Raw genomic sequence first — 26,915 nt, 5'->3', positions numbered from 1 at the left:
TGGCCAGAGCTGCCAGATCCTGGGAACCCTGGCGAGCCGGTGGAGCTGCCACTTGCTGTTTACACAAGTGTGGCCAAGGACAGCCCCGGAAGGCTGGTGGGAAGAACCTCAGGAAACCCAAATAGGGTTCGGTGTGGGACTGATTGCAAACTAGCCTGTGTGATGCGTGATAGGGCTCTGCTCTGGGAGATGGAGGAGGGGCTGCATCCCCCCCGACCCCCACCTGGCCATCCCTTTCCTGGTGAGTGGCTGCCTGCATCCCCCATTAGGCCAGGAGGCCTGTACTGGTCTGACACCCGCCGGAGATATGGCACCAGATGACTTTGATTGTTGCTAATTCCCCCCAAACTGCTGCGTTTCTCCCAGAGCCATTAACTACCCAGTCTTGATTGAGACCCCTGGGCGGATAGACTAATAGCAGCCCTGACTGATTGCCAAGCAACTGATTTCTAGCTAGCCCCCTCCCCTGCTCCTGGGGGGAGGGTCATAGAAAGAGGGCTTGGTCTCGCACCCTGATGGGGAGAGACCCGTGACCGCCTGACAGTTCCTTTTGGCTTTAAAAATCAGTATAACAAAGATATTTTGTTGTAGTTTGAACCCCTCACTCTTGCCTCCTTCCTGTTATTATATCACGTCGTCGCTGAGAACAGAATGCAGCGGGTTGAAATGTTTTAATCAAGCGTGTTTAGCAACAAAAACCGGCGTCTCTGCCAGAAGTTTGCAGACATTTTTTCTGCAAGTCTGGTTGCAATTTGCCCATTGTGATGTGGTCGCCATTTTTAACCCTGCTCTAAGTGCAAACCACAACTCAGCTGAACAGTGGCTTGGGAGAGGCCCTGCCATAGTTGAGATGAAATAGGACTTATTAAAGATAATCAACTGCATTAGAAAGGAACGTGAAAGAATCCAGTCAGTTCACTCCAAAAGAAGCACTTCACTCAAAGCATTTACACAGTTCTTACACTGTAAAATGACGTTCAAAGGAGCATAAATGCAATTTATGTCTCTTTACACCCCCTTAGGGCTCTGACTGGGTACATCTACACAGCAGGACTAAAGTCAGTTGTGAAGCCTAAGTCAAAAGAGCTTAATTTGGTTTTTGGTTCTGTCTACACAGCAGGAAGTCGAAGGAAGAGCACTCCTCTTTGACTTCCCTTGCTCCTTGTAAAATGAGGGTTACCAGGAGTCCGAGTAAGAAGTCTTCCAGCCCAACATTATTTTGAAATAAAGTCTTATAGGGTAAACATGCATTGGCTGTGTCTAGACTGGCAAGTTTTTCTGCAAAATCATCTGCTTTTGCGGAAAAACTTGCCAGCTGTCTACACTGGCCGCTTGAATTTCCGGAAAAGCACTGACGATCTCATGTAAGATCGTCAGTGCTTTTCCGGAAATACTATGCTGCTCCCGTTTGGGCAAAAGGGCCAGTGTAGACAGCACAGTACTGTTTTCCGCAAAAAAGCCCCAATTGCGAAAATGGCGATCGGGGCTTTTTTGCGGAAAACCGCGTCTAGATTGGCCACAGACGCTTTTCCGCAAAAAGTGCTTTTGCGGAAAAGCATCCTGCCAATCTAGACGTGCTTTTCTGAAAATGCTTTTAACGGAAAACTTTTCCGTTAAAAGCATTTTCGGAAAATCATGCCAGTGTAGACGTAGCCATTATGTTATTTCGGAATAACATAGTGTGCGTCTACACTACAACATTACAACACAAGAACATCAGTTAATCTGAAATAACGCTGCTGTGTAGATGTACCCTGTGAATGAGATTGTGGCTCTATGTCTTTCTTTTACTTGGCACAGGTGTCACCCTTCTGCCAGGTGGACCCAGCAGCAGCCAGGACTGGGTTCAGTATCTAGGGGATACAATACAGAACTGGCTTAAGACCCCACCCAGTAACCTGGGAAATTCACACCCCACTCCTGGGTGCTTCTGAGGGGCAATGCTTCCCTATTCGCAAGCACAGAGTCTCCTAAGTGTAGAACAGACTCTTTTAATAAACGGGGGCAGTAACTCAGAGTTAATTTGGGAAAACCCCACAAACAGGGTTCATAAACGTAAACCAGAAAGTCTTACCCCAGGTAGGTTGGGCAGTGTCCTTTTCCCCTCAGGTTCTTAATTCCAGCAACACAAAGGTCCCATTCACATGCCCAGCCCTTCTTGGCACCCTAGGGTACGTCTAAACTACATGCCTCCGTCGACGGAGGCATGTAGATTAGCCAGATCGGCAGAGGGAAATGAAGCCGCGATTAAAATAATCGCGGCTTCATTTAAATTTAAATGGCTGCCCCGCTCTGCCGATCAGCTGTTTGTCGGCAGATCGGGGCAGTCTGGACGCGCCGCGCCGACAAAGAAGCCTTTCTTGATCGGCACAGGTATGCCTCGTGAAACCAGGTTTACCTGTGCCGATCAAGAAAGGCTTCTTTGTCGGCGCGGCGCATCCAGACTGCCCCGATCTGCCGACAAACAGCTGATCGGCAGAGCGGGGCAGCCATTTAAATTTAAACGAAGCCGCGATTATTTTAATCGCAGCTTCATTTCCCTCTGCCGATCTGGCTAATCTACATGCCTCTGTCGACGGAGGCATGTAGTCTAGACACACCCCTAGAGTTCAGAGGTGCACTCTGGGTGTGGGGAGGAAAAGAGGCAACTTCCTTGCCCTGCTGGATGCTTGGTGAGCCTCTCCCTTGCCGCCTTCTGTCGTCCTCATTCACTGCTCCCACCAGCTGCTCTCCCCAGACAGGCTCTCAGTTATTCCAGCTCAGAAGCGCAGTCCTGTCACAAGTAACTGCAGCTCCAATGGAGCAAAATAACAAAGGAGGCACCTAATAAAGCTCTATTCTTGGAACAGTGAGAAACAGGTTGAACCTGTCTTGCAGCAGACCCTTGAGGTGTTGAGGCCGGGTTTGGGGCCCCCACATTGGCAAGGAGAGAATGGGCCACTTTATTAGGGGCCCAGAGGCCTGGGTGCCCTCACCTAGGCTGCAAATTGTGGTGTGTGGGGGAGGGGGCTGGTGTTACAAGTGTAGCCCCTCCCTTACTATAGAAGCCTCTGACCTTTACTGAGAAGATCTTGCGTGCTACAATCTAGCCTTAGAAACTCCCACGATGCCTTCGGGAAAAGGGGGAAAACTGCTCTCTTCCAGCAGTGCTGGGAGGAGCAGATGGTGGGCTGCCCAGAACCTGCTGCTGGGAACCTGCCTGAGCTTTGAGCTGGGAGCTTCAGAGGCTGTTTGGGGGTTGTCCCGGAAGGGGAAAGCCTGTTGCTCTGCCTGGAGCTGACAGAGGGGCCTGCAGGGCAGGAACTGGGACTGTTCTTTGGGGAAGTGCTTGGAAGGGAAGGAGCACAGCAGAGAGACTGAGTCTGAGAGGTAGAGGGATCCGCCCAGTGAACTGGGGCCCAGAACTGCTGGGCTGTGTCTAGACTGGCATGTTTTTCTGCAAAAGCAGTTGCTTTTGCGGAAAAACTTGCCAGCTGTCTACACTGGCGGCTTGAATTTCCGCAAGAACGCTGACTTCCTACTGTCTGAAATCAGTGCTTCTTGCGGAAATGCTATGCTGCTCCTGTTCGGGCAAAAGTCCTTTTGCGCAAAAAGGGCCAGTGTAGGCAGCTCAGATTTGTTTTCTGCAAAAAAGCCCCGATCGCGAAAATAGCAATCAGGGCTTTTTTGCGCAAAAGCGCGTCTAGATTGGCCATGGATACTTTTGCGCAAAAAGTGCTTTTGCGGAAAAGCGTCCGTGCCAATCTTGACGCTCTTTTCCGCAAATGCTTTTAATGGAAAACTTTTCCGTTAAAAGCATTTGCGGAAAATCATGCCAGTCTAGACGTAGCCCTGGTGTTTGGTGAGGCCAGCCTCAGTTTCAGAGGGGTTGTGTAGCTTGTGGCCTTGGCTGGACTAACACACCAAATCTGCACTGTGCCGGCTGCTTGCTGGCTGTGGATCTTCTAGCTCCTCCATGCAAGCAAGTCAAGTGCCTGGGACTCTGAAATCCAGAGGCGCGTACGCTCAGGCGTGGGGTCAATGGTGGTGGGGTAAATGCCAGTTAGATGCATTTCATTTATTCCTGTTTGTTAATTCATTTTAGTCCACTGCACGCTGTGGATTTAATGTAGGAGTTATATTTAATCTTAGCCTGTTATATCCTGTTTCTTTAAGCTGTTAAGGAAAGGTGTGGGTAGGCTATTTTAAGGACATTAGATGCATATTATTTATAATTGTTATTTTTGAGTGACATCCCTGTCGCAGAGGGATTTATTCCTGGTGCTTCCCAAGGCACGGCATTGCGTGTGTATGGGGGCTGGCCTGGTGCAGGCACCACCATATTTAATTCCTTTAGAAGCAAGGGACTGCAGAAGATGGACTAACAAAGTCCCTCCTATCGAATGTCACCACTGGGATACTCGGGACAGGGGCAGTGGGGATAATAGGTGGGGGAATGCACTGCCTTCTCACTCTGCCAGCCGGTCCCCATCCAGATTCCACCCCCAGAATGCCCAATGTGGGCGTCCTGGGGTGGAGTATTGCTGCACCCAAGCGCCCGCCCTCCCCGTGCTCCAGGACCAAGTAGGCTGGGGCTGTGTGCTGCCCGCCCTCCCTGTGCTCTGGGGCAGGGGAGGCTTGGTTCCCATTGTGGCAGGGCTTGGGTAGAAGGGATGGGACTCCCCCAGCCCATGACTCAGGATCTCCTTTAATATCAACAGCATCAGGTGCCCAGGCACACAGGTGAGTGTTGCCAGCTCCCAAGTGCATCTGTATTGAGCCCGAACAAATTATTTTTGGGCCCTGCACGGTCACGGGACACACCATGCACCGCCTCCTTGAGGTACTCTGGGATTAGTACAAGGCTACTGCCCCGCATCCGCGGTTTGCGCAGTCACTTTGTCAGTTTTGTCAGCAGAAGGGTGACCGTAGAATTTGAAAGCCATCCAAGAGCCGATTCCTTTGCATTCCTTGTCTGATTCTCCCCACCCCAGTCTGTAAGGTTTGGACTCTGTCCAAAACCCATAATTCAAGTCCAACAGCCAGCGCTTCCATTTGAACATATTTCACCCTGATTTAATGCATGATGCCAGCCGAATGCAGGTAGGTTGCCAAGAACAATTTCCTCCAATCAAAGGAAAAGCATGGTTTACCCCTGTGACTAAGATGCATAAGAACACATCTGGACTGGAGAGAGTCTAAGGCAGGGGCTAGAGAGCTCTGTAGCTGGACAGGTCCCACAGCTGGTCTTCCCCAAGCAGAACCAGTATCGCTCTGTGTCCTTATCCAGCTCCTCTTGCAATGACAGAGGGAGTGTGAATGGGTGGAGGGGTCAGAAGGCATCCAGGCCTTAGACCCTGGTCGAGGCTTTTTAGGGGGATCTGGCTGTACATTGGAATTGATGGGAGCCTGTGGCTACATTTGCTATTTAGCTTTGACACTCATTGTGATTACTAATGTCCCCGTCAGCCTAGGCAATGGAGAAGTGGAGGGTAGAGACTGGCGGCTCTGCACATGCTCAAATGCCCTGCAGGGCAGGGAGGCTGACACCAGGGCTGATGTACCTACTGGACAGAACTCTGAGGACCGTTCCATCCATCACCACTCCCTTGCTCTGCAAAGAGCCACTCAGGCATGTGAGAAGCTCTGGGATCCCAGCTCACGCACATTGCTCTGCCCGATACATTCAGCGGGAAAGCTGCTGAGTCACATCCAACCAAGATGGCAGAACAAGTAAGGTTCAATCTTATGTTGCTTCTCTTTGGATGCTGTTTCCAATCCAATGCTTTTCCTCATCTTTTCTGTCACCATTCAGTTATTTTCAGGCATAGCTGGGGATGTTCAAAGAGGGTGGGATTTTTTGTTATGTGAGACATAGTTCCGGCAGCCAACAATTGACATTTAGTAAACAATTAGCCAAGTATGTGAAATCCACTCCTCATAACTTTGCCCGCCTCATTCTGTTTTGCGTCACTTGCTTTCCCTTGTCTTTCCAGCCACTTCAACACACCTTGCACTTCTCACTGTCTCCGGAACTTGTCAGGACAGAAACCAGAGGTGAGTTGCTTTCTGCATTGTTCTCTGGACTGCTGCTTGGGTGGCAAATTATGAGCTGTTGGGACCCCAGTCCAGGGTCTAGGGAAGTGGCCCAACTTGCAGAATACCAAAGATCTAGTCGCAGTTCTGCCAGCAGTGGGGTCTATGACTTTGGGTAGGTTGTTTCCCCGGCCAAGCTCCAGAGGGCAGCTTTGGGGTTCCTTTGGCCGGGACTGCACTGGGTCTCTGCAGGGGTCTTGTCTCTCCTCCTGGAGGAGGGGGGCCAGGGCCTGGTCTGCGTGCGCAGCCAGGTCCGAACCTTCCGCCTCCAGGCCCTGCAGAGACTCCTCTTTAGTGCAGGTAGTCCGGCATGGAGCATTTTGGGGCCCGCCTTCCTCCGCCGCCTCCGAGGGCTCCGATACGACCGGCAGCTCTTTTTCATCCAGCCGAGGGGCCTTCCGCAAGACCTCTCAGAACTGCCGGAATTCTACCAGGACCTCCTCCAGACCTGGAAGCTGTTTCTGGCGACCAGGTCCGTTGTGGCCTCCGAGGGAGCAGACCTCCTGGCGGAGCCCCTGCTCCACAATCCAGCCTTGCGCGTGCAGGTGGCGGAGTCTCCCTCGGTGCGCCGGAGGCTGATCCTGGCAGAAACCACCATGGTCGGGGACCTCCTGGACTACGACAGGGGGGACTGGGTGGATCCCCGAGCGCTCGCTCAACGCATGGGACTCTCCACCCCCCGAACCTCCCTGCGCCTACTCCAGGAGGTGAAGGCGGCTTTGTCGCAGCCCGCTCGCGATCTCCTACAGAGAGCCCTGCGAGAGGGAACACCCTGCCCCTCCCCTCCTGCAAAGCCTCCGTCCCTCTTTATTGGGCCCCTGTCCCGCGGGCCCCCCCGGCCTCCCCACCCTTGGACCCCCAGCCGGCTGCAAAATCTGCAGCCGGTCTGTTTCCGGACCGCGCCCAGGGAACAGCTGTACACGCTCGTGCTCCACGCTTTGCATTTCCCCACCCTCGTGTCCCGCCCCGATACAAAGTGGCGGGACTACCTCAGACCTATAGAGGGTGGGGAACCCCGATGGGCCAGCGTTTATTCGACCTTAATTCCGCGGCCCGTCGGGGACATCAGTTGGCGGCTCCTTCACGGGGCCGTGAGCACGGGCGTGTACTTGGCGCGGTTCACCCCCATCCCAGACACCTGCCCCTTTTGCGGCGTGAGGGAAAACCTGGCGCACGCCTACCTCGAATGCGCCAGGTTGCAGCCCCTATTCCGGCTCCTCCAGAACCTCTTATTGAGGTTCTGGCTGCACTTCTCCCCTCACCTTTTTATTTACGCACACCCAATCTGTGGCCCCACAAAGTCGCGAGACCTCCTCGTCAGCCTCCTCCTGGCCTTAGCGAAAGCTGCCATCTACAATAGCAGGAGGAGGAGGTTAGACGAGGGGGTTCTCTGCGACTGTGGGGCCTATTTCCGCTCCTCCCTCGTGTCACGAATCCGGGCAGAGTTCCTCTGGGCGGTGTCCACTGGCTCCATCGACAGCTTTGAGGAGCAGTGGGCGCTGTCCAGGGTTCTCTGCTCGGTGTCCCCATCCGGCTCCCTTATTTTGAACCTGTGACCTGCACTCCTTGACCCTGTTGTCATTATTTGTCCCAAGCAATCAGTTGGACATGGGTTCAGTGTCCCTCCCATAAGGTTGGGGAGGGGCTTTTAGAAGGTGGCCGGGCTTCGCCCGCCCACCTTCCCATGATTTCAAATAGGCCCTCCTGCTCTGGATTAATCCTGGAGTGAGCTCTTCAGGGTTGAGATTTTGGCAGTGCAGAAGGAATCCGAGACTCATTGCAGGTGTGGTGTTCTGCAAATGAATTGCTAAAAAGGGATGGGTGAAAAGTTCAGTAAAAGGGTGAAGACACAGAGGTGAGTGGTAGGGAAGGAAACCCTGAGATCTTTAGAAGATCTTGTGTAACTCACTGGTGAGTGTGAATCACGGCTACTGCATCTGTTCTCCTCTGCTCCTGCTGTTAGCTCTGGAAGTTCCTGGTGTGTCAGCCAAAGGGGAGGCAGTAACAGATGAAGTGACGAATGCTCTTACTGCATTTAGCACCAGGATCCTGGCAAAACTGCAGTTCAGAATTACCTGCTGCCTCCCAAAATCCTTACTGCCAACTGCAAATGCTTTTCTCCATTTTCTGTCCTGAGGCTCCAGTTATATTTATACAGTAGCACTTTCAGCTTGTGCGGGAGGTACTGTAAACTGTTGGAAAATAACTTAATAGCTCCACCTCCACCTCTGCAAAAGGTGGAAGTTACGTCTACTCTGATGCTTAGTTCAGGAGAGTTCAGAACCTCCTGCCCCCCACAGTGAGAGATGCAAGTTATATTGAAGGAAACTGTAGTGTAGATGAGGTCTGAGCAGTTAGAAAGGAGTGGCCATTCCTGTTTTCGCTGGGCTACCCATTCTGCTCTAGGTAATTCCGAGCCACAAGGGCAGTGTCATACCTAAATTAGGTTATTCCAGGAGAAGCAGTCTGCACAGCCTTAGGCATGAGTGTGCAAGTGATTCTGGTTCAGACTGCCTCATTTCAAGCTTCAGATCTGTGGGGAACTTTCTAACATGCTTTGCCAGCTCCTGCAACTGTTCTGTAGCCTGCCTACCTCCCGCCACGTTCAGTTATTGCTAGTCACTAATCACTCCGTAATTGGTGTTCCCTGCAGCCCCAGGCCAGCCATGCCACTCAGCGAACACATGAAAAGCCCACCCTGCCGGCACCTCCCCATCTTTATTCTCTCGCAATTCATAACAGCCTTCTGCTTGTTTGCCTACATTCGGCTCTCCAAAGACCCAGGCCAAGAGGTCCAGGCTGGCCAACCATCCACCCTGACCACCCAGCCTGTAAACAACCCCACAACTCCACAGCCTGGTTCGGAGCTGACCATCCTGCTGTGGACCTGGCCCTTTGGGCAACATGCTGCTCTGAGAAAATGCTCCAAGCTCTTGGGCATCCAGGACTGTCACATCACGGCCAACCGCAGCTGGTACCTCAAGGCTGATGCTGTGATTGTACATCACAGGGACGTGTGCTCCCGCCCAAAGACATTGCCCCAGGGCCCACGGCCCCCTTCCCAGCGCTGGATCTGGTTCAACTTGGAGTCTCCCACCCACAGCCCTAACCTGGGCTTCATGGATAACCTCTTCAACCTGACCATGTCTTACCGAAGGGACTCTGTTATCTTCACTCCCTACGGGTGGCTGGAGGTCCTCAGCCAGCCCCAGAACTTCAGCATCCCTGCCAAGTCCAAGCTGGTGGCCTGGGTGGTGAGTAACTGGAACCCAGCCTCCCACCGGGTGCAGTACTATGAGGAGCTGAAGAAGTACATCCACGTGGATATATATGGCAGCAATCACATGCCTCTGCCCCGGGACAAGCAGTTATCCACCCTGTCCCAGTACAAGTTCTACCTGGCCTTTGAGAACTCGCTTCATGAGGACTACATCACCGAGAAGCTCTGGTACAATGCCCTGGGCTCAGGGGCTGTGCCCGTTGTCTGTGGCCCCCCGCGAGAACACTATGAGCGCTTTCTGCCCCCCGATGCCTTTATTCACATCAGTGACTTTCCCAGTGCTCAGGGGCTGGCCCAGTACCTTCAGGAGCTGGACAAGGACTCAGTGCGCTACCAGCGCTACTTCCAGTGGCGAACGTGGCTCAAACCATCAGAGAGAACTTACTTGGCCATTCACCTCTGCAAAGCCTGCCAGGCCTTGCAAATGACACAGACCTACCAGACCGGGCCTGCTCTGTCCAAGTGGTTCCGCTAGGGGTGACATGCTCAGTTGCTGTGTTCAGGGCAAGTCATATACTGCTGGCTTGGTTGCAACTAGCCATGATTGACATTTTTCTTTGTTCAGCGATGTGCTTGCATTCATTACAAGCTGGGTAGACTTTACCTGAGGGATTGGCTGTTGTCTGCCCAGCCCCTCCCTGGTACTCCATTGACTAGTTTAACAAAACTGGAATTGTGAAATGTGGAATAAGGAAACGAGACCAAATAAAAAGGCAGCGTCTGGGAATTAGATCAGGGATCCAGTTTCGGGGAGCTGTGGTTATGGCCAGTCTAGCCACTTAGGGTATGTCTAGACTACATGCCTCTGCTGACAGAGGCATGTAAATTAGACATACTAACGTAGTCAATGAAGTGGGGATTTAAATATCCCCTGCTTCATTAAAATAAAAATGGACGCCACATTGTGCCGGCTCAGCTGATTGTCGGCACAACGCGGCAGTCAAGATGTGGATCGGTCGACAGGGAAAGCCATTGTCAACCGATCCCTTATGCCTCATGAAACGAGGTTTACAGGATTGGTCAAAAACGGCTTTTCCTGTTGACCAATCCACATCTTGACTGCCACGTTGTGCCGACAATCATCTGAGCCGGTACAACGCGGCGGCCATTTTTACTTTAATGAAGTGGGGGATATTTAAATCCCAACTTCATTGACTATGTCGGTATATCTAATTTACATGCCTCTGTTGGCAGAGGCATGTAGTCTAGAAATACCCCTAGGTTTGAAAGAGGAAAGAGCTACTTCAGCTTGGGAGACATCCAATACAAAGATATTATGACTACTCAAGAGGAGGCAATGGGTTGATGTGGGGTAGGAATAAGAACAGAAGGATGAGAGGCACTTGGGGTATTCTAGCTTCCATATGTCAAGCTGAGCATTTTATGGGCCTAGTTGAATCTTTAAGGGGCCTAACTAATGAATAACGATTCTCCATCTATGGCTATTCCACTGGTTCTATATTTGGACCTTCCTGACAATAGTTTGGGGCCCTTTGAAGTTTTTTGAAGGGGCAAATGTGACGGGTGCTGTCACAGAAGACTCCTTGGGGGTGCCTCCCAGAGTACTGACAAAGCCACTGACATTCACCTCCTTCCTCTCTGGAGCTTCCCACCACCCTGTCTTGCTGAGCCAGCTCTCCTGGTCCCCCCCCCACCGAAGGTACAGAGCTGAGATTAGTGCTCTTCCCCCCCAAAGAGCAATGCAAACACTGACCCTCTTCAGGTCTGAGGAGAATGCAGTTTTGGGCACAGCTTCCAGGGAGCCCTCTCCACAAATGGGATTAGAACCCCAAATAAATCATTTAGGCAAGCCCCGTTTAATAATGAAAGGAGGATGTACCTGCTGATTGCTCCCCCAGATAGCAGTTGTTTACACTGGGCTTGATAGTCAATAAAAGTGAGTTTATTAAGTACAGACAGTAGAATTTAAGCGGTTGCAAGTGAAAACAGGCAGAGCAAATTGAATTCCAAGTTTAAAATAACAAGAAATGCATAGCTAGTTCTAACATACACTCAAGCTTATTACAAAATCACGCTAAACAAGTTCTTATTTTAGCTAAAGCTCCAAACCAGGGAAGATTTTTTTCCCTGGGTCTCTGGTTCATTCTCTTGGCAATGACACAGCAGCCAAAGACAAAGGCCCTGTAAACTTGGCATCTTAAATAGTCTTCTTGGGTACGTCTACACTACAGCGCTAGTTCGAACTAACTTAGTTCGAATTAGTTAATTCGAACTAAGCTAGTTCGAACTAGCGCATCTAGAACTAAAAACTAGTTCGAACTAGCGTTTTGCTAGTTCGAACTAGCGCGTCCACACTGATTGGACGCAGGGGGGCATTTAAGGGCAGCTGAAACCGGTTCTGGCAGGGCATCAGGTCAGCAGTTGCTTTGTGTGGCTGCTGTCTGAGGCTATCTGAGGCTCGTGCTTAAAGGGACCCCCCCTGGACAGCCGGTTCTCAGCTTTTCCTGCTTGCTTGCCAACCTCGCCGAGGGACAGCAAAGCGTCGGTCTCTGTGCCCGTCTGTGTCGGTGCTTCCCTTCGGGGGGGCCGCCGCAGGTGGCAACATGGAGCCACGGCTCGCCCTGCACCTTCTGGTGCACGTTCTGGACTTGCTGCTGCAAGCCTGCCAGCAATGGCTCGAGGCTGCCTGGCACCACCTGGGGAACGTCAGCCCCCTGCCTCTCCACCTGGCCGCCCTGGGGGCCGTGGAGGAGCCGCGGCGGCGCCCCGGCACCGGCGTGCCCCGCCGCATCTGGCGTCTGGACACCAGCAGCGACTGGTGGGACCGCATCGTCCTGGAGCGCTGGGACGACCGACAGTGGACCCAGAACTTTAGGATGAGGAGGGACACCTTCCTGGAGCTCTGCGAGTGGCTCGCCCCTGCCCTGCAAAGAAGGGACACTCGCATGAGGCCCGCCATCCCCCTCCAGAAGCGGGTGGCCATCGCCCTCTGGAAGCTCTCCACGCCGGACAGCTACCGATCCGTCGGGAACCAGTTCGGCGTGGGGAGATCCACTGTCGGAGCAGTGCTCATGCAGGTACGGCGCTCGTCGGCCACCGAGCCGGGGGGCAGGGGGGCTGCGAGGAGGGGATGGGCCGCCCCAGGGACAAAGGGGGGGGCGGGAGGAGGCGAAAGCGCCCCGCACCGGAGGGGTCGGGCTGTCCCGGCCGTACTACACGCCGCCAGGGGGGTTGCTTCCGGGAGTGGGGCGCGGGGCACTGCCAGGGCACGCACGCTCCCAGCCACCCGGGCGCCCCACTGATTGACGCTTTGCTGTGTCTCTCTCCGCAGGTGGTCAAGGCCATCAACCGGGTGCTGCTCCGCAGGGTGGTCCGCCTCGCCGACCCGGATGCCGTCATCCGGGGATTCGGCGCCCTCGGCTTCCCCAACTGCGGGGGGGCCATCGACGGGACGCACATCCCCATCCGTGCCCCGGAACACCAGGCGTCCCGGTACGTGAACCGCAAGGGGTACTTCTCCGTCATCCTGCAGGCCGTATGTGACCACCGGGGACAGTTGACGGACATAAATGTGGGCTGGTCCGGCAAAGCACACGACGCCCGGGTGTACCGGAACTCCTCCGTGTGCCAGCGGCTGCAGGACGGGACCTTCTTCCCCGACCGCCACATCAGGGTCGGGGACGTGGACATGCCCGTCTGCCTGGTGGGGGATGCCGCCTACCCACTGCAGCCCTGGCTCATGAAGCCCTACACGGGACACCTCAATCCCTCCCGCCAGGCCTTCAATAACAGGCTGAGCAGGGCCCGCATCGTGGTGGAGGGGGCCTTCGGGCGACTGAAAGCCCGCTTTCGATGCCTCCTCACCCGTCTGGACCTGGCCGAGCACAACATCCCTCCCGTGGTGGCGGCATGTTGTGTGCTCCACAATTTGTGTGAGCGGAAGGGGGAGGCTTTCTTGCCAGCCTGGATGGCTGAGGCTGACCGCATGGCTGGACACTACGGTCAGCCCCGCACCGCCGCCGTCCGGGAAGCCCAGCGGGGGGCCATCCGGATCCGGGAAGCCCTGCGGGAGAGCTTCCAGGTGGAGGAGGAGGAGGACTGACCTCTCCCTGCATGCCCCACCGGGGCCTTCTTCCACCCTACCCCCCCCCTTCCCCTTTCCCCTCCCTAGCTACTGTACAATAAAGACACCTGTTTTTCAAACAAAAACGTCTGTTTATTTCAGAGAACTGGGGTGGGGGAGGGAGGAATGAAGGTGGGAGAAGGGAGGGGGAAACCTGGGACGAGGGAGCTGGGAGGGGAGGGGAGGGAAGGGAGGAAGGGAAAGGAAAGCTCAGGGGTGGGAGTCTGGGTGCCTCTCCCGTCTCGCCACACTGCGGGTCCGGGGGCGTCGGTGGGGAATGGTTGTGGAGGGGGGGGCAGAGAGGACAGGGGGTGTGGAGGAAGCAGGAGCGGAAGCAGGAGGAGCAGGAGGAGCAGGAGGAGCAAGAGGGGGAGCAGGGGGAGCAAGAGGGGGAGCAAGAGGGGGAGCAGGGGGAGCAAGAGGGGGAGCAGGAGGAGCAAGAGGGGGAGCAAGAGGGGGAGCAGGGGGAGCAAGAGGGGGAGCAAGAGGGGGAGCAGGGGGAGGAGGAAATGGAAAGCGGTCTAGCAGGCTCTGGAGGTGGCCTCGCAGGGCACGGCCCTGCTCCTCCAGGGCCTCCAGACTCCTCTGGCGCAGCCTGAGGTCCTCCTGGACCCAGTGGTCCTGGAGACGGAGCTGTCGGTCCAGGAACCGGAGATGCCGCCTCTGGTAGTCCTCCTGGTTCCTGGCTGTCCTGCTTGCCCGGGCGCGGGCGGCTGCTGCAGGCGGTGTGGTGCGCCCTGCAGTCCCCGGTGCTGCAGCTGTGGTGCAAGAAGACCAGCGGTCAATTACCCCAGGGGCCCAGGTGTGTGAAACCCAGCTCCCCTCTGCAAGGCCAGGGCCCCTGCAGGATCCCCAGCTGCTGCTCCGTGGTGGGCAAGGCCCAGGCGCACGGTCCCGGGGCTCCCTCTCGCCCCAGCCCCCCGTACACATAAGGGGAACACGAGGGTACTCACAGGTGGACGCCTCCCCGGCCTCTGATGATGCAGGCGAGCGGCTCTGTGGGGTGCCTCGGGGGTCCCGGGTCCTGGGAAGGCTGGCAGCAGGCTCCTGGCTCTCAGAGCCCTCTTCCTCCTCCTCGGTGTCCAGGAGCGGTCCCTCTGCCCCGGGGTCAATCACGTCCCGGGGGGCAGGGACGGCATGAGGCCCCAGGATGCGGTCCAGGGCATGGAAGTGGGGGCAGGCCTCCGGGTCAGCCCCTGTCAGGCAGGCCCGGGAGTAGGACTGCCGCAAGTCTTTAATCTTGCAGCGCACCTGCTCCCGGCTGCGCTGGTGGCCCCTGGCGGCCAGGCTGGCAGCCATGCGTCCATAGACGGCCGCGTTCCGGTGGCTAGTGCGGAGATCGTGGACATTTGAGGCTTCCCCCCAAACCTCGATGAGGTCCACGATCTCCGCACTTGACCAGGCGGGCGCCCGCCTTTTGCGCCCCCGGGCAGGCTCCCGGGAGCCGCCAGGCTGGTCGTGGGGAGCAGTGGAGGGCTGGGAGCCCTCGGATGGCTGGCTCATCCTGTGGCAGGTGCAGGCTGTGCAGGCACGGGTGCTGGCAGCCTTGCAACTGGCACAAAGTGAGTAGCCAGCCCGTGGCCCTTTAAGGGCTCCGGGGCCGGGAGGGGGGCAATAGAGTTTCCCTGGTGTTGGCCAGAGTGGCCACCAGGGAAACCTGGGAAGCCTTAGCCTCCCACTAGTTCGAACTAAAGGGCTACACAGCCCTTAGTTCGAACTAGCTAGTTCGAACTAGGCGTTAGTCCTCGTAAAATGAGGTTTACCTAGTTCGAACTAAGCGCTCCGCTAGTTCGATTCAAATTCGAACTAGCGGAGCGCTAGTGTAGCGCATAGGAAAGTTAGTTCGAACTAACGTCCGTTAGTTCGAACTAACTTTCTAGTGTAGACATACCCCTTTTTAGAAGGGAATTCTTGGTCTCCAAATTCTACTCTTCCACGGAAAATTACCTAGTCAGACCCCTACCAACTGGGTTGGACACGTGACTTCCTAAGCCCAACTACTGCTTAGACTCAAATCACAGAAGAGGCTGTTTACTTGTGATCTCCCAGACATTGAGAGAAACACTCTTGATGGCTTTCATTTGCACATTTAAAACCCTAAACCATTCCATACTCCATATTTCTAACTTTCTATACAAGAATGACACACACGCCAAAGTAAGATACACACATCCTGCAGGTTGTGATTAAGATTGGTAGGTTACATTGCCATGCTAGTGGAGTTCAGGCTGAATGTAACAGAACAATGATAAAGTGGAAAAAAAATAGCCATTTGGACCTGTAGGATCTTAGCCCTGGTGAATGAAGTCCAAAGTCACTGTTCTTATCTTGAAAGCATTCTAGTGCTGGTACATATGTTGTTGAAAACAGTTGAAAACTCTTGTTTTGTACTAACATGTTCTGATATGTTGTGGCAAGTCACTTAAGGGACACTGATTAGACTAAAGGTTTTAATGTATAATCTTACTTTGTTAGGTATGTCTACACTATAGCATTAATTCAAGTTATTTTAACTCGAATTAGTTAATCTGAATTAAGCTAATTCGGATTAACGCGTCTACACACGAAATGCAGTTCGAATTAGCATTTTGCTAATTCGAACTACTGCGTCCATACAGAGTGGACACTGAATCGGATTGAAGGCCGGCAGGAACCAAGTCAGGCAGGGCATCAGGTCAGGAGTATCTGTGTGTGGCTGTTGCCTGAGGCTATCTGAGGTTTGTTCTTAAAGGGACATCCCGCCCCCTCCCCTCCCAGCTAGCCAGTTCGCAGGTGTCCTTGCTTGCTTGCCTGTCTCGCTGCGGGACAGCAAAGCATTTCTGTCTTGGAGTGCCCTGAGTGCCCACACGCGGAACATCACAGCACTCAGCCATCAGCCCGGCTGCACTTGCCCCAGGCTGCCATCCGGGGGATCAATCGCGGGGCTGTCAGGATCCAGGAGACCCTGCAGGAGAGCTTCCACCCCGAGGAGCCCGCAGAGCCACCCCAGTCCTCCCCATCGGGGGCTCGTACCCCATTCCTCCCTCACCTCCTTCCACTTACCCCTCCCTAACCCCCCTTCCTGATGTACAAAATAAAGGACACGTGTGTTCAAAAATAGAAACTCTCTTTATTTAACAAAACTGGGGATGAGCGGGGGGGATTAACCTCTGGGGAGACTGGGAAAAGGAGGAGGGAGAGGGGAAGAGAGAGTGGGAGAGGGGAGGGGGAAACCTGGGAGGAGGGAGCTGGAAGGGGGAAGCCAGGGGAAGAAGGAGGAGGGGAAGTATAAAACTATGGTATACCCACATCTTCAGTACCGCGTACAGATGTGATCTCCTCACCTCAGAAAAGATATTTTGGCCTTGGAAAGGGTTCCGAAAAGGGCAACTAAAATGATCAGGGATTTGGAACAGGTCCCATATGAGGAGAGGCTAAAGTGACTGGGACTTCTCAGCTTAGAAAAGAGGAGACTGAGGGGGGATATGATAGAGGTCTATAAAAGCATGAGTGGTGTAGAGAGGGTGCATAAAGAAAAGTTCTTCATTAGTTCCCATAATAGAAGGACTAGAGGACACCAAATGAAATGAATAGGTAGCAGGCTTCAAACTAATAATAGAAAGTTGTTCTTCACAAAGCAAATAGTTAACCTGTGGACCTCAGCCAGCCCCAGAACTTCAGCATCCCTGCCAAGTCCAACCTGGTGGCCTGGGCGGTGAGTAACTGGAACCCAGCATCCCGCCGGGTGCAGTACTATGAGGAGCTGAAGAAGTACATCCACGTGGATATATATGGCAGCAATCACATGCCTCTGCCCCGGGACAAGCAGTTATCCACCCTGTCCCAGTACAAGTTCTACCTGGCATTTGAGAATGCAGTTCATGAGGACTACATCACCGAGAAGCTCTGGTACAATGCCCTGGGCTCAGGGGCTGTGCCCATTGTCAGCGGCCCCCCGCGAGAAAACTATGAGTGCTTTCTGCCCCCTGATGCCTTTATTCACATCAATGACTTTCCCAGTGCTCAGGGGCTGGCCCAGTACCTTCAGGAGCTGGACAAGGACCCGGTGCGCTACCAGCGCTACTTCCAGTGGCGAACGTGGCTCAAACCATCAGAGGAACATTCTTGGGCCTTGCACTTCTGCAAAGCCTGCCGGGTTTTGCAAATGACAGAGACCTACCAGACCTGGCCTGCTCTGTCCAAGTGGTTCCGCTAGGGGTGACATGCACAGTTTGCTGTGCCCAGGGCAGATCGTTTCCTGCTGGTTCGGTTGCAGTTAACTAAGACTGCTATTTTGTTTTGTCCAGAGAGGTGCCTGCATTTGTTACAAGCTGGATAAACTTTGCATAAGGGATTGGCTGTTCTGCGTCACTCGGCTGCAGGGGTGGATATAGAGCAGGGTGAGCGGGGTGGCCGCCCCGGGCCCCACTCTTCAAGAAGCCCCGCGCATGCGCCATGGCACCACCGTGCATGTGCATAGCGTCACTGCGTATGCGCCGTGGCAAAGGGGGGCCCCATGAAATTGGGCTCACCTGGGCCCTGCAAAATGGCCATCTGCCCCTGCTCAGCTGACTAGCCCTAGAAATCTTCAATAGTGAAATTTCATGCAAAATGAGAAAGATAAAACAGAACTTAAGGGAGTGAGGGGAGGGGCCCACTTTGGGGGAGCTCTGTTTACAGCCAGTGTAGGATGTTTGTAAGAGCTCGATCATACTGTGAAGCAGACAGGAATAATCTGCTTCAGTCTGGGAGACTGACAGGGTTGCCAAATTTCTACTCCCAGAAGACTGAATACCTTCTGAATACCTCCGCACCTGTGAAGCCTCAGCCCAGAGACCTGTGCAATGCCAGATGAGTCTTCTAGTACTTAATAATATCACTGCTGTTCATTCATAACCCAGCAAGTCCCTTTGGTTGATCCCTCCAGGAGCTGAGCTGATTTCAGGGCATGTCTACACTATGAGATCAGGTCGAATCTAACATGGTAGATTTCTGGGCATTTGTGGGGGGTTAATGGGGTGCGATCACCCCCTACCGGGCGGGTAGAGAAGCTCAGAAAACCCCTTCGTCCTACTCGCCCCCTTCCCCCGGCTCCCCGGCTGGAGTTCTTGGTCGTACGACCCGGATGGTGGGTGCGATCACCCCCTCCCTGCAGGGCCAGGGGGGGCGTCAGCAAACCCGGTGCCAATTGTGAGAGACCAGGCTGTGTCTGGGCACAATTGAGGGTGTCCACTCAGGGCGAATTGCTCAACTTCGGGGCTCCTTACAGTCCCCAGACTGGTGACCTCTCCAAACAGGCCACACACCAGTCCCACAGAGCGCTCCAGCAGCCTGCCTGAAGCCTCACAAGCAAAATCCCTCCAACACCCCAGCAATATCCGTGCCCCAGATGGCCCCGGGCCTCATATACAGGTGGGGGGTCCTAGCACCCAATCCCACCTACCCCGAACAAGTTCTGTCCAGTTCCAAGAAACCAGCCACAGATCCCTGGTCAATTTACCCTTTGGACCTTACCCACAAATCACGCTGGGCCAATCCTTTAGCATCTAACATCTTAAAGGCTTATTATTACAATAAAGAAAAGCATGAGAGTAGGGTTGTTAAAGAATAGTACGTAACATGCATCGAATCTTCCAGTTCTCAATGCAGGCTCTAGCAGAGATGTTACAGCTGCTGGTTTAAAAGTTCTTGTTGTGCATCCTAGGATCAGGATGGGTCCACAGGTCTTTCAGGCTCTTCGATCCCTGCATTGCTGCCTCTGGGATGAAGTGCTGAGCTGAAGACCAAAATGGAGTCCCCCACATGGCCTCTTTATACATCCTTCCTGGCCTCTTCTTGGCTGCAGCCAGTCACCTGGCCATCAGCCTCTCTCTGCTGGCAGCTCTTAGGTCTCCGCCCTAATGCTTTAGGTGTGTCCTTGGCCCATCGAGTGCCATTGTCCCACAGGGCCTCACTAATTAGCATGTCCATAGGCCAGGCTCTGCCCAATGCTCACCCACATTCAGAGAAATATTCAGCTTTCACACAGATTACAGCTTCCTACCTAAGCACACAGACATTATACACTCACATAAATAGCGTACACAAGATCAGCAGACAATAAGCTCCCATTCAACACCCCACATGGCCCCCTTTTATACCATTTTTGGGGCCAGCACCCCCACCTATGGGTGCAGCAGTGATCTGGCTGCTTCCCTCAAATTCGGTCACGTGACACCGATATCCCGCCTTAGCGGAAAAGGAGGGGACACATGCCCCAAGTCTTGCCCCTCGGAGGGGCGATACCTTGGTTGGCCCTGCCATCTGGCCGCCGCTGTTCGCACGTCAGAGGGCGGTCAGGTTTGAAAAGGGGTCGGGTGCTAACAGGGGGTGAGGGAGGGGGACCCGGGCCCGCCCTCTCTCCGGGTCCCAGCCCGGGGCCCTAAGTACAGGGGCTCGCTGTCGCCCCTGCATGGCAGATGGGGGATGTTTCCTCCCGTAACTCGTCTGCCCAAGGACGCCAGAAGGCTCCTGCCCAGGGCTGCTTCCTCCCTTCCCCTAGCCCCTTGAGCATCCCCGCCGTCTCGCCCAGCCTACCGCGGTTCCGAGGTCCGGGTTCGGGGTTGTTCCGTCCAAGCCCTGTGGGGCTGTCTGTTTCCGCGGGTCCAGTCCTGGCTGAGTCGCTCCTTTCGTGGGTGTCGGGTCCTGTCCCGGTCGTCCTCTGACCCGGGACTAACCGACCGGCGGCTGCGGGGGCTGTCCCGCGATCCCCCCGGACGGGGGTGGGCCACCTGCTGGTCTCAGGCATGCACCCGGTCCATCCTGGGCCCTGGGTCACCTCTCCCTTCTGGAGAGGAGGCCCCCCTCCTCTCTGCCGGCGGACCTTTTTAAAATGGCCTGCCGCGCCAGACGTAGTCCGGGAGCCCCCCCTTCCGGCGGCGTGGCGGCTTCCTCAGCAGCGGCATGGCTGTCAATCCCAGCAACGGCCCCTCCCAGAGCCTTCCCAGGGGAGGGGCCAGTAGCTCCCTGCCGGCGCAGGCGCGGAGGCCGGCGCTGGCCCCGCAGCCATTCCCCTATGACCCCGCTGCGCAGGGGGGTTCGGCCTACGACTCCACTCTCCTCCCGGCGGTTCGGGCCGGTCGGCGTGTGGGCCGCTGATGGCCCGTCACAGCACCCGATTTAGAGAAGGCCAAGGTCCGTGTCCTTGCTATGGGCAAGAATCATATGTTGTCCAAAGAAGCACGTCCAGATTACGGAGACTGCTGTTGACTCAGAGAGCAAGGCACCATGGGTAGCTATGCTTCCGGTGTCCGCGGAGTCCAAAACTCCGCAGCAGGTGGTTAGAGGGGTTCATGTCGGCTGCATCCCATAAGACACTTCTTGAATCCCTCCCATGCAAGGTAAAGGGGACACAGTGTGCATCCCTCCCATGCAGACTCCAGAGCACTGTGACCATATAGACCAGTGAACTGGAAAGCTTTGTCATGCTCACGAGTGTCGTGGTGTGGCTCATGGTGCTGTACTTCGAAAGCCTACGCGGGGGTGGCCAACCCATTACAGGCAAAGAGCCAAAATAGTAGTGCATATAGCACAAAGAGCTGGGGAGGAAAAGTTCTCGAGGAAAAAAAAAAAGGACTGCCTCTTTAAGAAATGCGATTAAAGGCTTTTTGGCCACATCAGTCTCCCTCCGGCCTCTGCCATCTTGGAGACGTCATTTTGAATGATCATGCAAGGTGTGCAGGGGTGGCTTCATGAACCGCACTTTTTTGGGGGGAACATGCTCTTTTTTATCATGTCTCAAAACAGAGATGGTCTATGAACATTTTTTGATTGGCCTGGACTGAAACAAGTTGAGAGCCAGTGACCTAAGCCAATGCCCTAGACCCTGCACCCGGCTGCCTAATGTTAGAGACAGTGACAAAGAAAGCAACTCATGTCTGCCTTCTATCCTGCCAAATTCCCAGGACAAGTACTCTGGCAAGATGAATTGAAGTGGCTGGAGCACAAGGAATAGCAGGTGACACAAAACAGAACGAGGAAGGCAAAGTTACAGGAGTGGATTTCACCTATCTCTTGGGCAATTATGTACTAAATGTTGATTTTCTGCAACTTAAATATTGTTCTAAACAATAAAATGTCTCTCCCTATTTAAACATCCCCACCCTAAACTGAGGTGCAATAACACGGAAGAGGGAAGGCGTTGGACTGGAAACACGTCCAAAGAGGGGCAATATCAGACTGAACCCTACAAGGTCTGCCATCTCGGATGCCTGTGACCCAGCAGCTTTCCCGCCGAATGGGATGGGCAGAGCACTGTGCGTGAGCTGGGATCCCAGATCTTCTTGGGTGCCCGAGCGGCTCTTTTCAGAGCAAAGGAGTGGAGGTGGACAGAACGGTCCTCAGAGACCTGCCCGGCAAGTACATCAGCCATGCAGGTGCAGCTGTGCTAGTGCCAGGATATGAGAGAGACACGGTGGGTCAATATAAGATTGCATTTGGTTTGTACCCACAGTAGCAGATTATGAGCCTTTTATCACACTTTTGCACAAAAGGGCCAGTGTAGACAGCTGAGATTTGTTTTCCACAAAAAAGCCCCAATCGCGAAAATGGCGAAAATTGGGGATTTTTTGTGCAAAAGCGCGTCTAAATTGGCACGGAGGCTTTTCTGCAAAAAGTGCTTTTGCGGAAAAGCGTCCGTGCCAATCTAGATGTGCTTTTCCGAAAATGCTTTTAACGGAAAACTTTTCCATTAAAAGCATTTCTGGAAAATCATGCCAGTCTAGACGTAGCCTAAGGGTATGTCTACACTACAGCACTAATTTTAACTAACTTAATTCGAATTAGTTAATTCGAACTAAGCTAATTCGAACTAGTGCACCTAGACCTAAAAACTAATTCAAATTAGCGTTTTGCTAATTCAAACTAGCATGTCCACATTGAGTGGACCCTGAACCAAAGTTAAGGCTGGCCGGAAGCAGTGTTAGCAGGGCATCAGGTTAGGACTTAGAGCATGGAGCTGCTGCCTCAGGCTAGCCGAGGGCTGTGCTTAAAGGGACCCGAGCCCTACCCCGGACAGATAGTTCTCAGGGTTTCTGGCTTGCTTGTCTACCTCGATGAGGGACAGCAAAGCAGTCCTGTCTTGGAGTGCCCTGAGTGCCCGCACTCAGCACATCACAGCACACAGCCATCAGCCCAGCTGCACTAGCCACAGGCTGCCATCCGGGAGGGGGTGTCAATTGGGGGGCTGTCAGGATCCAGGAGGCCCTGCAGGAAAGCTTCCACCCTGAGGAGCAAACAGAGCTACCCCAGTCCTCCCCATCAGGCGCTTGGCCCCATTCCTCCCTCACCTCCTTCCATTTACCCCTCCCTAGCCCCCCTTCCTGATGTAAAAAATAAAGGACACATGTGTTCACAAATAGAAACTCTCTTTATTGAACAAAACTGGGGGGGGGGGAGATTAACCTCTGGAGAGACTGGGAAAAGGAGGTGGGAGAGGGGAAGAGAGAGGGTGGGAGAGGGGAGGGCGAAACCTGGGAGGAGGGAGCTGGAAGGGGAAAAAGGAGGAAAAAGGAGGAGGGGAAGTTTAAAACTATGATATGCCATACCTTCAGTACAGTGTACAGACGTGGTCTCCTCACCTCAAAAAAGACGTTTTGGCCTTGGAAAGGGTTTAGAAAAGGGCAACTAAAATGATTAGGGGTTTAGAACAGATCCCATAGGAAGAGAGGCTAAAGAGACTGGGACTTTTCAGCTTAGAAAAGAGAAGACTGAGGGGGGATATGATAGAGATATATAAAATCATGAGTGGTGTGGAGAGGGTGCATAAAGAAAAGTTCTTCATTAGTTCCCATAATAGAAGGACTAGAGGACACCAAATGAAATGAATGGGTAGCAAGCTTCAAACTAATAAAAGAAAGTTCTTCACAAAGCAAATTGTCAACCTGTGGAACTCCTTGCCACAGGAGGCTGTGAACTATAACAGAGTTTAAAGAGAAGTGAGATAAAATCATGGAGGTTGGGTCCATGGAGTGGTATTAGCCAGGGGGTAGGAATGGTGTCCCTTGCCTCTGTTTGTGGAAGGCTGGAGATGGATGGCACGAGACAAATGGTTTGGTCATTGTCTTCAGTCCATCCCCTCTGGGGTAGCTGGTGTTGGCCATTGTTGGCAGACAGGCTACTGGGCTAGATGGACTTTTTTCTGACCCAGTACGGCCGTTCTTATGTTCTAAGCTCAGGGCTCAGGGTCGGGGGTCTCACTGGACCAACTTGATTTCCATGCAAACCTGCTCCTGGGTTCTTATGTGGCCTTTGGTGACCAGGCTGGCAGCTATCCTGCCCTAGACGGCCACTTTGCTGTGCCTAGTGTGGAGATCGTGGACATTGGAGGCCTCCCCCCGGACCTGGATGAAGTCCACTATCTCCGCACTAAACCAGGTGGGCGCCTGCCTCTTGCAGCCCCGGGCAGGCTCCTGGGAGCCATCAGCCTGATCCTGGGAAGAAGCGGAGGGCTGGGTGGCAGCGGGTGGCTGGCTCATGCCGTGCCAGGTGCAGGGTCTGCTGGCTGGGTGCTGGCAGGCTTGCACCTGGCACGGGCACCGTAGCCAGACCATGGCCCTTTAAGGGCTCCGGGGCTGGGAGGGGGACAATAGAGTTTCCCTGGCTTGGCCCAGAGTGGCCACCAGGGCAAGCTGGGGAGGGCTAGCCTCCCACTAGTTTGAATTAAGTGACTACACAGCCCTTAATTCGAACTACTTAATTTGAACTAGGCGTTAGTCCTCGTAGAATGAGGTTTACCTAGTTTGAATTAAGCGCTCCGCTAGTTCGAATTAAGTTCAAACTAGTGGTTTGCATGTGTAGCGCCTATGAAAGTTAATTTGAACTAACGGCTGTTAGTTCGAACTAACTTTGTAGTGTAGACATACCCTAAGTTAGGTGGAGAGGTAGATACATTGGATGGTAGGGATAGGGTCCAGCGAAACATAGACAAATTGGAGGATTAAGTCAAAAGGAATCTGACGAGGTTCAACAAGAACAAGTGGAGAGTCCTGCACTTGGGACAGAAGAACCCCAAGCACTGTTACAGGCTGGGGACTGATTTTCTGCAGATCAGCTGGTTAGTCAAGGACTTGGGGATTATTGTGGATGAGAAGCTGGATATGAGTCAACAGGGCGCCTTGTAGCCAAGAAGGCTAACAGCATATTAGGGTGCATTAGGAGAAGCATTGCCAGCAGATCTAGAGATGTCATTACTTCCCCTTTATTTGATGATGGTGAGGTCACATCTGGAGTATAGTGTCCAATTCTGGGCCCTCAATTACCATAAGGATGTGGACTCATTCGAGAAGGTCCAACAGAGGGCAACAAAAATGATTGAGGGCTGGAACACATGACTTACAAGGAGAGGCTGAAGGATTTGGACTTATTTAGTCTTCTCTGTGGTGACAGATGACAGAATGAGGAGCAATGGTCACAATTTACAGTGGGAGAAGTCTAGATTGGATATTAGGAAAAACTACTTTACTAGGAGGCTAGTGAAGCGCTGGGCTGGGTTCCCTAGGGAGTTGGTGGAATCTCCATCCCTAGAGGTTTTTAAGTCCTAATTTGACAAAGCCCTGGCTGGGATGATTTAATTGGGGTTGGTCCTGCTTTAGAGAAGGGGGATAGAATCAACCTCCTGAGGTCTCTTCCAACCTTGTAATTCTATGAATAACAATCGAACCAGCAGGAAATGATCTGCCCTGGACACAGCAAACTGAGTATGTAACCCCTAGCGGAACCACTTGGACAGAGCAGGCCAGGTCTGGTAGGTCTGAGTCTGGTAGGTCTGCAAGGCCTGGCAGGCTTTGCAGAAGTGAAAGGCCCAGGAAGTCCTCTCTGATGGTTTGAGCCACGTTCGCCACTGGAAGTAGCGCTGGTAGCGCACTAGGTCCTTGTCCAGCTCCTGAAGGTACTGAGCCAGCCCCTGAGCACTGGGAAAGTCATTGATGTGAATAAAGGCATCAGGGGGCAGAAAGCGCTCATAGTTTTCTCGCAGGGGGCCACAGACAACGGGCACAGCCCCTGAGCCCAGGGCATTGCTCCAGAGCTTCTCGGTGATGTAGTCCTCATGAAGCGAGTTCTCAAAGGCCAGGTAGAACTTGTACTGGGACAGGGTGGATAACTGCTTGTCCCGGGGCAGAGGCATGTGATTGCTGCCATATATATCCACGTGGATGTACTTCTTCAGCTCCTCACAGTACTGCACCCGGCGGGAGGCTGGGTTCCAGTTACTCACCGCCCAGGCCACCAGCTTGGACTTGGCAGGGATGCTGAAGTTCTGGGGCTGGCTGAGGACCTCCAGCCACCCGTAGGGGGTGAAGATATCAGAGTCCCTTCGGTAAGACATGGTCAGGTTGAAGAGGTTATCCATGAAGCCCAGGTTAGGGCTGTGGGTGGGAGACTCCAAGCTGAACCAGATCCAGCGCTGGGAAGGGGGCCGTGGGCCCTGGGGCAATGTCTTTGGGCTGGAGCAAACATCCCTGTGATGTACGATCACAGCATCAGCCTTGAGGTACCAGCTGCGGTTGACCGTGATGTGACAGTCCTGGATGCCCAAGAGCTCGGAGCATTTTCTCAGGGCAGTATGTTGCCCAAAGGGCCAGGTCCACAGCAGGATGGTCAGCTCCGAACCAGACTGTGGATTTGTGGGGTTGTTTGCAGGCTGGATGGTGAAGGTTGAGGGTTGGCTAACCCGGGGCTCTCTGCCTGGGTCTTTGGAGAGCTGAATGTAGGCAAACAAGCAGAAGGCCGTTACGAATTGCGAGAGAGTAAAGATGAAGAGGTGCTGGCAGGCAGGGCTTTTCATGTGCTCCCTGAGCGGCATGGCTGGCCTGGGACTGCAGAAAACACCAATAACAGAGTGATTAGTGATACCTGAACATAGTAGGGTTGGAAGGAGACACAGAACAGTGGCAGGAGCTGGCAAAGCACACTTGAAAATGTACCCCACCGATCTGAAGCCTCACATAAAGCAGAATCACTTGCAGACTCACACTCACGGGTGTAGAAGTTCTTTGTTGCCTCCAATATCTGCTTCTGATGAAATAACTTCTGTGACATACTATACCTGGGGGAGCAACCAGTGACTGCCATATTCCTCATCCTGTAGATAATTGTGATATTGCAAATAAAGCAAGCCATCTGACATATCAGGGGAAAGGTTATGATTTGTTGAAAGTCATTTCTCTATCTAAATATGTACAGCATCCAGACATAAGAATTGTGTTTTTTAGTTTTCACTAAAATATGCTGAGGACTTAGGAAGTGCCTAGCAGGAAGCAGGCAAGCAATAGCTCATGTTAGTTCTGCTGTGCTCAACACAGAAACCCCCAGTCAATTGGAACTTATCTGTGATGGTTCCCCCTAGCCCGATGCTTTATGGAAATTGGCACATAACTATAAATAGGCATAGCTTGGAGGTGCTTTGGAGAAAGTACCTCACGTAACCCAGCAAATTTAATGTTACAGTCTGCTGGATCT

General features: G+C 53.6%; 4 protein-coding genes across 4 annotated transcripts; 2 read left to right on the top strand and 2 right to left on the bottom strand.

Moving 5' to 3' along the window:
• The first annotated feature begins 5,954 nt into the window (after positions 1-5,954).
• On the top strand, positions 5,955-10,117 carry LOC102456836 (3-galactosyl-N-acetylglucosaminide 4-alpha-L-fucosyltransferase FUT3-like). Its single transcript, XM_006135603.4, has 2 exons — positions 5,955-6,036; positions 8,729-10,117. The coding sequence occupies exon 2, from the start codon at positions 8,742-8,744 to the stop codon at positions 9,828-9,830; it is 1,089 nt and encodes a 362-aa protein (XP_006135665.3). The 5' UTR covers positions 5,955-6,036; positions 8,729-8,741; the 3' UTR covers positions 9,831-10,117.
• Positions 10,118-13,515: 3,398 nt separating this feature from the next.
• Positions 13,516-15,158, bottom strand: LOC142819027 (uncharacterized). The gene is made up of 2 exons (XM_075903004.1): positions 14,393-15,158; positions 13,516-14,197 (listed from the first exon to the last, which is right to left on the bottom strand). Exons 1-2 carry the CDS (start codon positions 14,940-14,942, stop codon positions 13,650-13,652), a joined length of 1,098 nt encoding a protein of 365 aa, XP_075759119.1. The 5' UTR covers positions 14,943-15,158; the 3' UTR covers positions 13,516-13,649.
• A 1,909-nt stretch (positions 15,159-17,067) lies between these two features.
• Positions 17,068-22,736, top strand: LOC142819057 (4-galactosyl-N-acetylglucosaminide 3-alpha-L-fucosyltransferase FUT5-like; the record flags this gene model as incomplete). The annotated part of the gene is made up of 1 exon (XM_075903396.1): positions 17,068-22,736. A coding segment is annotated over one exon (567 nt), but the record flags the coding sequence as incomplete, so codon positions are not given.
• A 439-nt stretch (positions 22,737-23,175) lies between these two features.
• Positions 23,176-26,268, bottom strand: LOC102456334 (3-galactosyl-N-acetylglucosaminide 4-alpha-L-fucosyltransferase FUT3-like). The gene has a single exon (XM_014579769.3). It carries the CDS (start codon positions 26,257-26,259, stop codon positions 25,165-25,167), a length of 1,095 nt encoding a protein of 364 aa, XP_014435255.3. The 5' UTR covers positions 26,260-26,268; the 3' UTR covers positions 23,176-25,164.
• Between the last annotated feature and the right edge of the window lie 647 nt (positions 26,269-26,915).

This window comes from Pelodiscus sinensis, chromosome 19, assembly GCF_049634645.1.
Source record: "Pelodiscus sinensis isolate JC-2024 chromosome 19, ASM4963464v1, whole genome shotgun sequence".
Classification (NCBI taxonomy): Eukaryota; Metazoa; Chordata; order Testudines; family Trionychidae; genus Pelodiscus; species Pelodiscus sinensis.
The sequence above is the reverse complement of the archived record's forward strand: the minus strand, read 5'-3'. Positions and strand labels throughout refer to the sequence as shown.